Source organism: Malaclemys terrapin (assembly GCF_027887155.1).
Source record: "Malaclemys terrapin pileata isolate rMalTer1 chromosome 20 unlocalized genomic scaffold, rMalTer1.hap1 SUPER_20_unloc_1, whole genome shotgun sequence".
NCBI lineage: Eukaryota > Metazoa > Chordata > Testudines > Emydidae > Malaclemys > Malaclemys terrapin.
In genome coordinates, this window is record NW_026530188.1 from 393,137 (window position 1) to 407,066 (window position 13,930).

Consider the following 13,930-nt stretch of genomic DNA (forward strand, 5'->3'; position numbering starts at 1 on the left):
CTTTGGGGGTGGTCCTCTCTCCCATTGGTTGCGATAATCAGAGGGGCCCGCCCTTCCCTCCCGCCTCTCTGAGGTGAGGGGCGGGGGAAATGCCCCCTATAATATTCCCCCCAGAGAACCCCCCCTGCCCCAGGGGCTCATGGGAGGGGCACTGACTGGTAGCCATGATGGCCCCCATTGGCATGAGTGATGCCAACCGACAGCCCTGCCCCAGGGGCTCATGGGAGGAGCACTGACTGGCAGCCATGATGGCTCCCATTGGCATGAGTGATGCCAACCGACAGCCCTGCCCCAGGGGCTCATGGGAGGAGCACTGACTGGCAGCCATGATGGCTCCCATTGGCATGAGTGATGCCAACCGACAGCCCTGCCCCAGGGGCTCATGGGAGGGCACTGACTGGTAGCCATGATGGCCCCCAGTGCTGTGAGTGACACCAACCAACAGTCCTGCCCCAGGGGCTCATGGGAGGGCACTGACTGGTAGCCATGATGGCCCCCAGTGCTGTGAGTGACACCAACTGACAGCCCTGCCCCAGGGGCTCATGGGAGGGCACTGACTGGCAGCCATGATGGCCCCCAGTGCTGTGAGTGACACCAACTGACAGCCCTGCCCCAGGGGCTCATGGGAGGGGCACTGACTGGCAGCCACAATGGCTCCCATTGGCATGAGTGATGCCAACAGACAGCCCTGCCTGCCCCAGGGGCTCATGGGAAGGGCACTGACTGGCAGCCATGATGGCTCCCATTGGCATGAGTGACACCAACCAACAGCCCTGCCTGCCCCAGGGGCTGATGGGAATGACAGAGGAGCACTGATGGCCCCCCTTGGCATAACCCCCAGCTGAACCACTTATGCACAGCTTGTGAGGGCCCTTAGCTGCAGCAGTGATGGCTGCCTCCTGCCTTCAGTCACGCCCAGGGGCAGCCTTTCTCTGAAGCAGCCCTGCTTCCAGCCCATGGCAACCAGCATGGCATCCCTGGACTGCTGGGAGTGAGGCACTGAGGGCCAGGCCCGATGGGTACCCTGGGACATTGGGCACAGGGAGGGCAGGCTGCCCTGGCCCAGGGATATAAACTGCTCTATTCATGCCACCCTGCCAGGGAGTCCAGTGGTCTGCTGAACAGTAGCCAAGCCCCTGCCCTGCTTCTCAGAGTCACACCACGCCAACTCCGTTTAACCCTTTTATTTGGAAGCGCAGGTGAAGGGAAGCCGTCCTGTTGGAGCGGCAGCAGTCGGCCCCGGAAGAGAGCTGGGTTTGGTCGTTTCTAACACTGACCGAGCCAGAGGCCTGGATCGCGCCAGGAATGTCCTGATAGATTAAGACGCTGCTGCTGCATTAATATTTGTCTCCTTCCCCTAGGAGCGGGGCCCCCCGAGCGCACAGCTATTGGACGAAGCCTGCACCACACCAGCTTTAGGTAAGACTAGTACAGATTGGTCCATAGCAGTGCCTGGAACACCTGCCCCCACACTATCTACCCCAGGGACAGAGGCCCCACTGGCCAGGGGAGGGGCAGCCTCTCCTTGCCCTGCAGAACCCCTGCCCCAGCAGATGATGGGAGCAGTGGCAGGCAGCGCTTGGTAAGCTACTCATGGGTTAGCAAGGAATGTCTACGGCCCAGGAGCTCAGCAGGGGAATGGGGTGGAAGTTGCTCAACCAGGGGAGGGAATGTTAGCCTGCTAGTGTGCAGAGAGAACCAGCTGAGCTTGGGCAAGTGGGTGAGTCATGTCCCAGGCCGGGGGGGAGGAGGGGGAATCACAAGCCCCAGATGTGCGAGCAGCAGTTTCGGTCACATTGAGCAGGAAGTTAGCAGAAAGAACAGGGCTGGGCTGGGGGTGGAGGACCGGAAAGCAGCTGGCTCTCCTCGCCCCGGACATGGCCAGAGTGTTAGTTGGCAAAGGTGCTCTTCACAGCTGCTAGGATGCTCTTGGCGCTGATCCCGAAGAGGTCCAGGAGTTCGGCCGGTTTGCCACTCCGGGGCACTCCTGACACAGCCAAACTCTGGAGCACCATACCAGGCTCCCCGGACACAGCCGCGGCCACTGCTTCCCCAATCCCACCTAGCATAGAGAGAAGGGTCAAGCTACACAGCCCTAGTTCTCCTTGCCAGAGAAGTGGCCGTTGCTTATGGTGTGCTAGTCACAGCCCCTCTGAGATGTGTCACGTGGGCAGGACAGGCTCGCAGGACACCTGGGTTCCATTCCAGCTCTGCCAGCAGGCCTGGCTTTTCACAAGCCAGCCCTGGGACCCAGGAGATCCCTTCTAGTTCTAGCCCAGAACTAGTTACAATCCAACTTCCCGGCAGGTTCCCCCACCCCCGTGATGGCTGGAAACCTTATTTCCAGCATCAGTCGATCCTTGGCCAGTTCACGCCCCTTTGTTCTTGGGCCAACATCCTCCTTTAGTTTCAACAGCTCTTCTCCCTTGGTGTCCAGCGAACGCCCGGACCTGCGATTTAGGCTACACAACACACGCTGTCAGTCCCCTCTGCCCCATCCCAGCTGAGATTCCTCGACACCCTAGTCCTGCCGGGGTTGCCCAGTGCTAAAATGGGAAATAACCCTCCTGCTCGGGATTTCCCAGCCATCCAAGGGATGGGAGTGAGCAGCCACCCTGCCATTGCTCCCCCCTCCCCCACAGGCATTTGGGAGCCCCCGGCCGCTAGCCTCCTACCCTCTCTGTAATGATCCTCCACGGTGATGATGCGCCCTCCGGTAGCCCTGGCACTGGCGACTATGGTGGCTGCATCCAAGGGCTTGATGGTGAAGGGGTCGATGACCCGGATGTGGGTGCCTGGAAGGGACAGAGGGTCAGAGGAGGAAAGGGTCAGAGGAGCATGGGGGAGCGAGCTCATGGCCATCCCCCGAGTGCTGGTTACCTTGCTTGGCGAGCTCGTCAGCAGCAGCCAGGGCCTCATGCAGCGTGACCCCGGCTCCGATCACCGTGACCCTGTCAGCGTCGCTCTTACGCACAACCTGGGGACAGAGACGGCAGGTTACTGACGCCAGAGGGCCAGACTCAGCCAGGCCCATTCCTGCAGCCAAGGGTCAGGCCTCCTGGCCCGGCCCTTCCCTTGGCAGGCAGGTCTCTGCACTCTCCCACCCCACTGGCTTAGCAGGCACCTTCCCTCTCCTCGCATTAAATCTTTCTTTGGATCTGATCACCAGACCCCCCCCATCCGCTCCCAGAGTTGTGGGGGAGAACCCCGGAGCTCTGGCTCCCAGCCCTACCCACTAGACCCCACTCCCCTCCCAGAGTTGTGGGGGAGAACCCCGGAGCGCTGGCTCCCAGCCCTACCCACTAGACCCCACTCCTCTCCCAGAGTTGTGGGGGAGAACCCCGGAGCGCTGGCTCCCAGCCCTACCCACTAGACCCCCCTCCTCCCCTCCCTAAGCTGTGGGGGAGAACCCCAGAGCTCTGGCTCCCAGCCCTACCAGTAGACCCCACTCTCCTCCCCTCCCCTCCCAGAGCGGTGGGGGAGAACCCCGGAGCTCTGGCTCCCAGCCCTACCCACTAGACCCCACTCCCCTCCCAGAGCTGGGGATTTCTGGCTGAGACTTTATGGAGTCTTCTGCCACCTAGTGGCAGATCCGGGGCTGGCACAGTCACCGGGTCTGGTCTATGCCCCAGCCTGTAGCCAGTCTCCCGGGAGTGACCCATTTAGCAGGCCGGGCCCCAAGACCCCACACAGTTGTACCGGGGAGGCCCATGTGTCTTTGGCACCAGCGCTCCCTGTCCCGCTCCGGAGTGAATCCAGCCCAGCCAGCCCCTTGTGGGAGGCTTTCCGAGTGTATGGACAACCACACTGGTCACCTTTGCCCAACAAGGAGCCATTGATAGGTCACCTGGCCAAGCTGCTGCCCTCAAGGGCCAGCCAAGCTGAGGCTGCTCCCGGCCTTGGCTCCCTCCTTCCCCCCCCTTGGGTGACAGGGGAGGGCTCCAAATCCCACCCAAGGGCAGCCCTTCTCCCTGTCACCCAACCCCTTCCCATGTCCTGCCCGGGCCTGCCCGCTGTTTCTGGCTGGAGTCCGCCTGGATTTTCAGCCTGGTCTGTAAAGGCCCAGTCAGCCGCTGACACCTGCCCCCACACAGCTCTTGTTCTGCCCTGGGAGCAGGCCTGGACTAGGTCTACACGGAACCCACTACAGCGACTCCCCACCACTGTGGTAAACCCCCCGCCAAGAGGCAGTGTCTGCATGGGGACATGGGGCAGCCCAGCTACAGAGAGCACGGGGAGGGACCAGCTGAGTTCTTTCCCCCCGCGGGGTCACCATGGAGGGTGAAGGAGAAAACCAAGGCAGGCACGGGAATCATATGTTACAGACGCTGCCCGAGACCCAACACCCCAGCAGGGACTGGCGCTTGGCAGGACTCTGGAGCCTGGGGGAGTCCAGCCAGATGCCACCGCCCCCTGGCACATTCACCCCCTCCTTTAAAGATTAACCACTTCACGCTCCCACCCCACGCAGGAGCAGCCCGGGAACAGGCTGGAGCCCCTTTCTGCTCTGGAATCTAGCACGCCTGGGCTCTCCGCCATTACCTTGTGCCTCAGTTTCCCACCCCACCTCTAGACTGTAAACTCCGGGTCTCTCACCGGCTCCCCTTGCCTCCGATCTCCCTCAGTCCTTGGCCAGGAAACCCTTTTCCCTGAGGCATTTGGGCGGTGCCGTCCCGCAGCCATGGAGCAAGATCGGTCGGCTCCGCCAGCGTCACCCCACAACTGGCCCGGGCAGAGAGGGGAGCGGGGCCTGCTCCAGAGTTGAGCCAGCGCTTCCCACGGCCATAGGATTGTGTAAGAGAAGCACCCAGAGGCTGGACTCTGCACTGCGCCAGGTGCTACCCAGATCCCGCCCAGCCACCACCCGACAGCTCCCGGCACACCAGGGCCCTGAGCTCCACAACCCCCCCTGCCCCTCTCCCAGCATTGGGTGAGGCCCATTATAATGCGCAGACCCATCCCCAAAGAGCCTCCAATCCAGACAGGGCAGGAGGAGAAACTGAGGCACAGAGTGAGGCCGCCATTGACCCAGGGTCACCCAACAACTCACCCCCACACACACTCTTCCCAGCCCCTTACCTTGGCCTGGCCAATCTCAAACTTCTCCTCCGGCGGGTAGATGACCGGGGTCTCTGGGCGGCTGGTCCGGATGAAGCAGATGCCCTAGGGAGCAGAGGTGGCGGCAGAGAAGCCAGGCAAGGCAGGTCACAGGCAGACTTAGAGCTTGATGCCAACAGGCAGCAGACCCCTAGCCACAGGTGGGGCTCTGTGATCCCACACACATCCGGGCAGGTCTCCCAGGACCCTGGGCTCACCCTGCTCCCATAGCTTAGAGGGCAGGGGGTAACAGACCTGGACTGGGTGACCCAGGAGAGCTTCCAGGCCGAGCTATCGACAGCTGCCCCCCCAAACACATGGGACACCTGCAGGATTCCCAGCTTACCACCACGCCGTCAAGTGACGCTACAAGCGGAGGAAATCCAAGGTTGCACGGGTCCGATGATAGAACCCAGGAGTCCTGGCTCCCAGCCCCCGCCTGCTCTGACCCACCAGACCCCCTCCCCTCCCCGAGCCAGGGAGAGAACCCAGGAGTCCTGGCTCTCAGCCCCCCCTGCTCTGACCCACCAGACCCCCTCCCCTCCCCGAGCCAGGGAGAGAACCCAGGAGTCTCTCTCAGGGGCAGGCGAATGGAGGATGCAGAGAACTGGCACGGCCAGGCCCTAGGACAAGGTGGAGTCCACCATCGGTGCCATCCAGACCTACAGCCAGATCCCATAGCTGGCCCCTGAGGACACCCCACAGACCCCACTCCTGAGGCAGCAGCACAAGGAGCCCCCCGGAGCGGTTACCTTGGTGTTGGCAGCCAGGCAGACAGCGCGCTCCGTGGAGACCGCGTCGCTGGGGTAGAAGACAGTGCAGCCGGGAATGGTTCGGAACATGGCTATGTCCTCCAGGGCCATCTGCGAGGGGCCGTCCTCCCCTGCGGGGAGCCACAAGAGGTGCCGGGCTAGACAGCAGGCTCGCTCGGCAGCGCGGGGGGCCAGCCGCACACCCCCCTGGCCACGCGGCCTCCAGGATCCCCGACGCCCGGGATCTGCTCTCAGCCCTGCCACCAATCTGCACGTGGCCCTCTGGCAACATGGCCAAGGCACCAGGGCCCGGGGGGGGGGGGGGGAGGAGAGTGTCACAGGGCAGCCCAGCGTCCCCCCCCGTGCCTACCGATGGAGACCCCGCAGTGGGAGCCGCACAGGTTGAGGTTGGTCCGGGAGATGGCGCCCATGCGGATGTGGTCGAAGGCCCGGGTGAAGAAAGCAGCAAAGGTGCTGGCGAAGACCACGGCCCGGTCCCTGGCGGCGCAGCCCAGAGCCACGCTGACCTAGGGGGAGAGTGCGTGAGAGCTGGCCCCAGAGAAGCCCCCAGCCCCACACACAGCCCCCAGCACTGACCATGTTCTGCTCGGCGATGTAGCACTCGATGTAGCGCTCGGGGTGCGCCCGCTTGAACAGCTCGGAAAAGGTGGAGTTCTTGGTGTCGCCGTCCAAGGCCACCACGCGCTCGTTGGCAGCGCCCAGCTTTGCCAGCGCCACACCATAGGCCTTCCGCGTGGCCACCTGCAGGGCAGGGGAGTGTCACGGTCCTGGCCCCACAGCCACCAGTCAGTCCAGACCCCCTTCCCCTAGCCCCCTGCCACCCCAGCCCTGGGCTCCTGTCATGGAGTGTGGGGGAGTCAGGGCCCTGCACCCCTCTTCCTGCGATTCCCCGGGACTCTCAGCCAGCCAGTAACACAGAAGATTTATTAGATGACAGGACCACAGTCCCAAGCCGAGCGTGTAGGTACAACCAGAACCCCTCAATCAAGTCCTTCTGGGGGGTTTAGGGAGCTTAGACCCCAGCTTGGGGTTCCCTGCGTTGCACCATCCAGCCCAAACTGAAACTACCCAAACCCCTCCAGCAGCTCTCCCCCCTCCCCTCTGCTCCTCCTCTCCTTTGTCCAGGTGTCACTTCTCCCAACCCCCCTCCTGGCTCAGGTAAATTCCTTCTCATCCCCAATGCAACCCCCCTGCAACATTCCCAGGTCAGTCCGCCCCGCTCCCTGCTCCGTCACAGCTCCCCTTTCCCCACCTTGTCCCCAATGGTGTATTCGGGCGGCGAGGGCATGCAGATGCCGGCGATGCTGATCTGTGGGACATCCTCAATGGGGGCCTGTGGCACCAGCACCTGGTGAGTCTGGATCCGGCTCTGGATGGCACCGATGATGGACTCCACCTTGTCCTTGGGCATGGGCTTGCCGTGCCAGTTCTCCATGTCCTCCACACCTGGCATCGAACCACCCCCAGGGAGCGAGCAGAAGTGAGACAGGATGCCTAGGTTCTCCCCCGGCTCGGGGAGGGGAGTGGGGGCTGGGAGCCAGGACTCCTGGGTTCTCTCCCCGGCTCTGGAAGGGGAGGCCTCACCCTCAGCTCTCCTGAGGTCCCTACTCTGTCGCACCCCACAATAGCTGTCAGAAGGGGAGAAAGAGCCACTGAACCCCCTCCCCACAAGCATGGCCCGCCCTCCCGCCAGGCCTCCCCAGCCGGGAGCCAGCCGTGGGGCCCCAGGCCATGGCCTGCAGCACTCAGAGCCCACTCACCAGGGATGCCTCGTCCCTTGTAGGTCTTGGCTACGATGGCCGTGGGCTTCCCCTTCCCCTGAGCCGCCTGCCGCAGGGCCTCGCCCAGCTCCTCCACGGCGTGGCCATTCACCACGTAGGTGTTCCACCTGCCGGGGAGGGAGCGGTTAGCCAGCCCCAGGGCTGCCCACCCCACCCAGGGCCCCGGCCCCCATGGCACTCACCCAAAAGCCTCACAGCGGCGGCGGTACACCTCCATGTCGTGGCACAGCGGCGTCGCCTCGCTCTGGCCTAGCCGGTTGACGTCCACGATGGCCACCAGGTTATCGAGCCGGTAGTGGGAGCCGAAAGCCAGAGCCTCCCAGACGGAGCCCTCCGATACCTCCCCGTCACCCAGCAGGCAGAACACCCGATAGCTGGCCAGAGGGGCAGGGTCATGGCCAGGCCACGCCTCCCTGAGCGCCCCCCCGGCCCAGAGCGGGTGGGCTCACGGCCAGGCCACGCCTCCCTGAGCGCCCCCCCGGCCCAGAGCGGGTGGGCTCACGGCCAGGCCACGCCTCCCTGAGCGCCCCCCCCCCCCCCCCCCGGCTCAGAGCGGGTGGGCTCACGGCCAGGCCACGCCTCCCTGAGCGCCCCCCCCAGAGCACGCGGGCTCACGGCCAGGCCACGCCTCCCCAGACCTCCACACAGCCCCAGAAAGGGGGGGGGTCACAATCAGGCCATGTCTCCCTCAGCTTCTGAACCCCAGTTCCCCCTCCCCACATTGCCACCCAGTTCTCCCCAACCACCTATCCCAGGCTGGGGGAGCCCCCCAGGCACTCACCTGGCCTTGTCGAAGTACTTGCCTACGTAGGCCATCCCGCAGGCTGCGCCCAGGCCCTGCCCCAGTGAGCCCGTGGCCACATCCACAAAGGGCAGCCTCTGGTGGAGAGAGGGGCCACGTGACAGCAGAGAGCACTGGGGGAGACCCCCACAGTCCCTGCCCCCCCCACTGCGGCACCCCTCAGGACAAGGTGCAGCAGTCCCCCAGCTGCTCTCATTCCCAATGGCGGGTCCCCAGCTCGGATGGGCCCTATGGCTTTCCACCCCACCGGGAGCAGAGAGAGGCGGCAGGCTGTCATTGGGGGGGGGGGGGGCTGGTATCCCAGGGACCCCCACACTCACCGGGGTGGGGTGTCCCTCCAGGTCACTGTCGATCTTGCGTAGATTCAGCAGCTCTGACTCCTTGAGGAAGCCGGCCTCAGCCCAGGCGGCATAGAGCAAGGGGGCAGCGTGGCCCTGTGGGCAGGGGGCAGGGTTAGACCCCCGTGGGGGCAGAGCATGGGCACCCCCAGCACCTCGAAGGTCCAGGCCAGGCCCCCAAATGGAACAAGAGAGGACATTGCAGAGGGGAAGCCTCATGCTGCCGCCAAGGGAACCCGCACCCGTGCCACCCCCCATAGCCCAGCCACAGGGACCCCCCACCAATTCCCCCATAGCCGAGCCAGGGGGACCCCTCCCCCTGGCCAAGATGGGACCCCCCACCGATCCCCCCATAGCCCAGCCACAGGGACCCCCCCCAATTTCCCCCATAGCCGAGCCAGGGAGACCCCTCCCCTGGCCAAGAGGGGACCCCACGCCCCACCTTGGAGAGGACAAATCGGTCATTGCTGGGGTGCGCCGGCTGGCTGGCCTGGTAGCGCATGGCCTGGAAGAACAGCACGGCCGCGATCTCAGCCGCACTACAGCAGGAAGTGGGGTGGCTGTGGGGGGAGATGGGGCAGAGTCAGCTGGTGTGGCCCCCCCCCGGGCCATAGTGGGATCCCAGCCAAGCCCTCTCCCCCCAGAGGGCACAACACCCCCCATTCTGGTCCCATGCAGCCCAGGCCCCGCCCCCAGCAGCCAAGCCCCACCCCTCCAGACCAGGGGCGGTGCCACAAGGCTTGAGCAGCCCCCCCATGGAATGACAGCTCAGCCCAGCCAATCAGAGCAGAGAGCACGCCTTACTCTCCTCACACCTTGCATAATGACAAGTTTCAGAGTAACAGCCGTGTTAGTCTGTATCCGCAAAAAGAAGAACAGGAGTACTTGTGGCACCTTAGAGACTAACAAATTTATTAGAGCATAAGCTTTCGTGGACTACAGCCCACTTCTTCGGATGCATATAGAATGGAACATATAATGAGGAGATATATATACACACATACAGAGAGCATAAACAGGTGGGAGTTGTCTTACTAACTCTGAGAGGCCAATTAATTAAGAGAAAAAAAAAAAACTTTTGAAGTGATAATCAAGCTAGCCGAGTACTACAATCCATCGGTGATCTTCCAGAAAACACCATCCTGGCCACTATGGACGTAGAAGCCCTCTACACCAATATTCCACACAAAGATGGACTACAAGCTATCAGGAACAGTATCCCTGATAATGTCACAGCCAACCTGGTGGCTGAACTTTGTGATTTTGTCCTCAAAAGTTTTTTTTTTTTTTTTTTTTTTTTTTTCTCTTAATTAATTGGCCTCTCAGAGTTGGTAAGACAACTCCCACCTGTTCATGCTCTCTGTATGTGTGTATATATATCTCCTCAATATATGTTCCATTCTATATGCATCCGAAGAAGTGGGCTGTAGTCCAAGAAAGCTTATGCTCTAATAAATTTGTTAGTCTCTAAGGTGCCACAAGTACTCCTGTTCTTCTTTCTCCTCACACCCTCCTCCAGCACGTGGGAGGGGGGCAGACCCGTCCTGCGGCCCCCCGCCCCGTGGCCTGCGGGGGTTAACCCTTGACATACCAGAGTCCCGCCCCCACCCCACGCAAGAGAAGGGCTCCGAGACCCTCCCCCCAGTATCCAGGCCACTTTGCTGCCCGCGGGGAGGGGCACGCACAGAGCCCCCCCGCCAGGCAATGGCGCCCCCCGGGAGGAGGGGACGCACAGAGCCCCCCCGCCAGGCAATGGCGCCCCCCCGGGGAGAGGGGCACACACAGAGCCCCCCCGCCAGGCAATGGCGCCCCCCCGGGGAGCGGGGCACACACAGAGCCCCCCCGCCTGGCAATGGCGCCCCCCCGGGGGGAGGGGCACGCACAGAGCCCCCCCGCCAGGCAATGGCGCCCCCCCGGGGGGAGGGGACGCAGAGAGCCCCCCCGCCAGGCAATGGCACCCCCCGGGGGGAGGGGCGCACAGAGCCCCCCCGCCAGGCAATGGCGCCCCCCCGGGGGGAGGGGCGCACAGAGCCCCCCCGCCTGGCAATGGCGCCCCCCCGGGAGGAGGGGACGCACAGAGCCCCCCCGCCAGGCAAAGCCCGGCTCCGCTCACCCCGAGCCCGCAGCGCACGTGGCCCGCAGCGCCCGCACCCGCAGGCGGTTCGCCGCATCGCGCAGGGCCTGCAGCGGGGGCTGGTCCGGCCGGGGCTCGCCACTGGCCATGCTGCGGCTGGCGGGACCCGCGCGGCGTCTGGCGGCTCCCGCGCCCCGCCCCGCCCCGGCAGGAAGTGAGATCACGGGGGGGCTGGGATTCCCCCAAGGATGCGGGACGATGGGGACCCCCCCCACACTCTAGTCTGCTCTTGCTGGCCAGTTGTCCATACGATCCCCATCCGGGCCTGGAGTGACTCCGGATTGACCCGGGGGAGCTGAGCTCAGAACCCAGCCCTGACCCCATTGCAATCTGGGGCGACTCCGGATTGACCCCTGCCGGAGCTGAGCTCAGAACCCAGCCCTGCCCCCATTGCAATCTGGGGCGACTCTGGATTGACCCCTGCCGGAGCTGAGCTCAAAACCCAGCCCTGCCCCCATTGCAATCTGGGGCGACTCCGGATTGACACGGGGGAGCTGAGCTCAGAACCCAGCCCTGCCCCCATTGCAATCTGGGGCGACTCCGGATTGACCCCTGCCGGAGCTGAGCTCAGAACCCAGCCCTGCCCCCATTGCAATCTGGGGCGACTCTGGATTGACCCCTGCCGGAGCTGAGCTCAGAACCCAGCCCTGCCCCCATTGCAATCTGGGGCGACTCCGGATTGACCCCTGCGGGAGCTGAGCTCAGAACCCAGTCCTGCCCCCATTGCAATCAGGGGTGACTCCGGATTGACACGGGGGAGCTGAGCTCAGAACCCAGCCCTGCCCCCATTGCAATCTGGGGTGACTCCAGATTGACCCCTGCCGGAGCTGAGCTCAAAACCCAGCCCTGCCCCCATTGCAATCTGGGGCGACTCCGGATTGACCCCTGCCGGAGCTGAGCTCAAAACCCAGCCCTGCCCCCATTGCAATCTGGGGCGACTCCGGATTGACCCCTGCGGGAGCTGAGCTCAGAACCCAGTCCTGCCCCCATTGCAATCTGGGGCGACTCCGGATTGACCCCTGCCGGAGCTGAGCTCAGAACCCAGCCCTGCCCCCATTGCAATCTGGGGCGACTCTGGATTGACCCCTGCCGGAGCTGAGCTCAGGACCCAGATGTGTGCAGACCGTGCACTCCCACGCATGTCTGGGAGCCCCACATGTGGCGGATGCCCTGGGCTCTGCAGGCTCCATGAGGCATGGGGGGTGGGCGTGCGGCGCTGGAGGGCTGGCATCATGCCCGAGGATGCGGCTGGCACCTGCTTGGTCCCTTGGCAGGGGAGACGCGCCTCAGAGCCTCTCCAGTGTTATACAGGGCCCGTGGGGGCTGGTTATCCGGGGACCCCTCCTCCGGGGCCGACATGCAGCCCCTCCGGGCTGGGGCAGGGGCTGGTTATCCGGGGATGCCTTTGGGGGTTCTGCCTGGGGTGCGTTCGGCATGTGCCTGACAGACCCATTCACTTCACCCAGGAACCAGGCCCCCACACTGCCCCAAGACCAGCATGACCCTTTTACCAGTGCGGGAAACTGAGGCACACACAGGCTTCGTACAGATGTTACACAAAATTCCCGGTGGATACAGCGCCCCACCCCAGAGGGGCTGTGTCCCTGCCCCGGGTGAGGGGTCCCCATATAACCAGCCCCCCGGAGGGCTGTGTCTCAGCTGAAGGCAGGTTTTCTGTGATGCCAGGCCGTTCTCCTGGCTACCAGTGGCGGTTCTGGTTCTGTTTGGGTCAGGGGCGCCAGGGAGGGGGGAGGGAAGGACTCCGCCCCTTTGGGCTGCCCAGCACCCATGCCAGCTAGGGGGGACTCTGCCAAGGCCCTCCACCACCCAGAGGGATATATGCCCGGGTCCTCATCCCCCGTGGGCAGCGGGCAGCGCCCGAAGGTCACGGCCGAAGCCCTGGTGGTGCCACCCTCCACGCCCTCATCTCGCTCACCAGGGAGGGCTGGGGGAGGAGGGGAGGCCCTCTGGGCGGCAGAGGGCCAGGACCGTGCCCTGGGGTGCATCCGCAAGCACCCCGTGCCCAGGAGAGGGTGAGCCGGGGGCAGGTGCAGGATGGGAAAGAGGAGGGCACTGACTGATCCACCTTGCCCAGCGCCAGGACGTGGCCCCTCTGGGGAGAGGTGCGGGGACGGGTTATATGGGGCCCCTTGCCTGGGGATGGGACTCGGCCCCTGGGGTGGGGCAGAGGCGGGCTATCCCAGGACCCCTTGCCCAGCACTGAGACACGGCCACTCTGGGGAGAGGTACGGGGGGCAGTGGGCGTTAGCCACGGCGGGGGGCCTCGCGGGACGGTGGGGGGGCGAAGCGGGCGTTAGCCACGGTGGGGGGCATCGCGGGACGGCGGGGGGTGAAGCGGGCGTTAGCCACGGTGGGGGGCATCGCGGGACGGCGGGGGGTGAAGCGGGCGTTAGCCACGGCGGGGGGCGTCGCGGGATGGCGGGGGACAGTGGGCGTTAGCCATGGTGGGGGGCGTCGCAGGACGGCGGGGGGTGAAGCGGGCGTTAGCCACGGCGGGGGGCGTCGCGGGATGGCGGGGGACAGTGGGCATTAGCCATGGTGGGGGGCGTCGCAGGACGGCGGGGGGTGAAGTGGGCGTTAGCCACGGTGGGGGCATTGTGGGACGGCGGGGGGCGAAGTGGGCGTTAGCCACGGCGGGGGGCAGTGGGCGTTAGCCACGGCGGGGGGCGTCGAGGGACGGCGGGGGAGGAAATATGGGGGATTTGCTCACTCCCCCCCGCCTGTCCCTCACTATCTCTGTCCCCCGACAGCTGGACGGGAACTTCCCCACACCAGCCGTGGAGCGCCCAGACGCCAGCCCCGCCCAGACGCCCCCTCCGGAGCTGGCCCGGGGGTCACACCCAGAGCCAGGCCAGGGGAGGCGGGGGAGAGGCTGGGGGTGATGCTGAAAGACGCCCAGCAGGCACTGGAAGGCCGGTGGCTGGCACTGCAGACGGGCTGGCGCCAGGGACAGCACCAGCTGCTGGAACAGCTGCGAGAGGAGG

The 13,930-nt window shown here is 64.7% G+C and overlaps 1 protein-coding gene across 1 annotated transcript; it reads right to left on the bottom strand.

Annotated features, from left to right (window-relative positions):
- Positions 1-1,169: 1,169 nt before the first annotated feature.
- TKTL1 (transketolase like 1) lies at positions 1,170-11,048 on the bottom strand. Its single transcript, XM_054014949.1, has 14 exons — positions 10,905-11,048; positions 9,234-9,351; positions 8,774-8,887; positions 8,433-8,530; positions 7,834-8,025; positions 7,631-7,758; positions 7,123-7,316; positions 6,447-6,611; positions 6,220-6,376; positions 5,850-5,980; positions 5,080-5,163; positions 2,881-2,977; positions 2,676-2,795; positions 1,170-2,062 (listed from the first exon to the last, which is right to left on the bottom strand). The coding sequence occupies exons 1-14, from the start codon at positions 11,012-11,014 to the stop codon at positions 1,890-1,892; spliced, it is 1,881 nt and encodes a 626-aa protein (XP_053870924.1). The 5' UTR covers positions 11,015-11,048; the 3' UTR covers positions 1,170-1,889.
- Between the last annotated feature and the right edge of the window lie 2,882 nt (positions 11,049-13,930).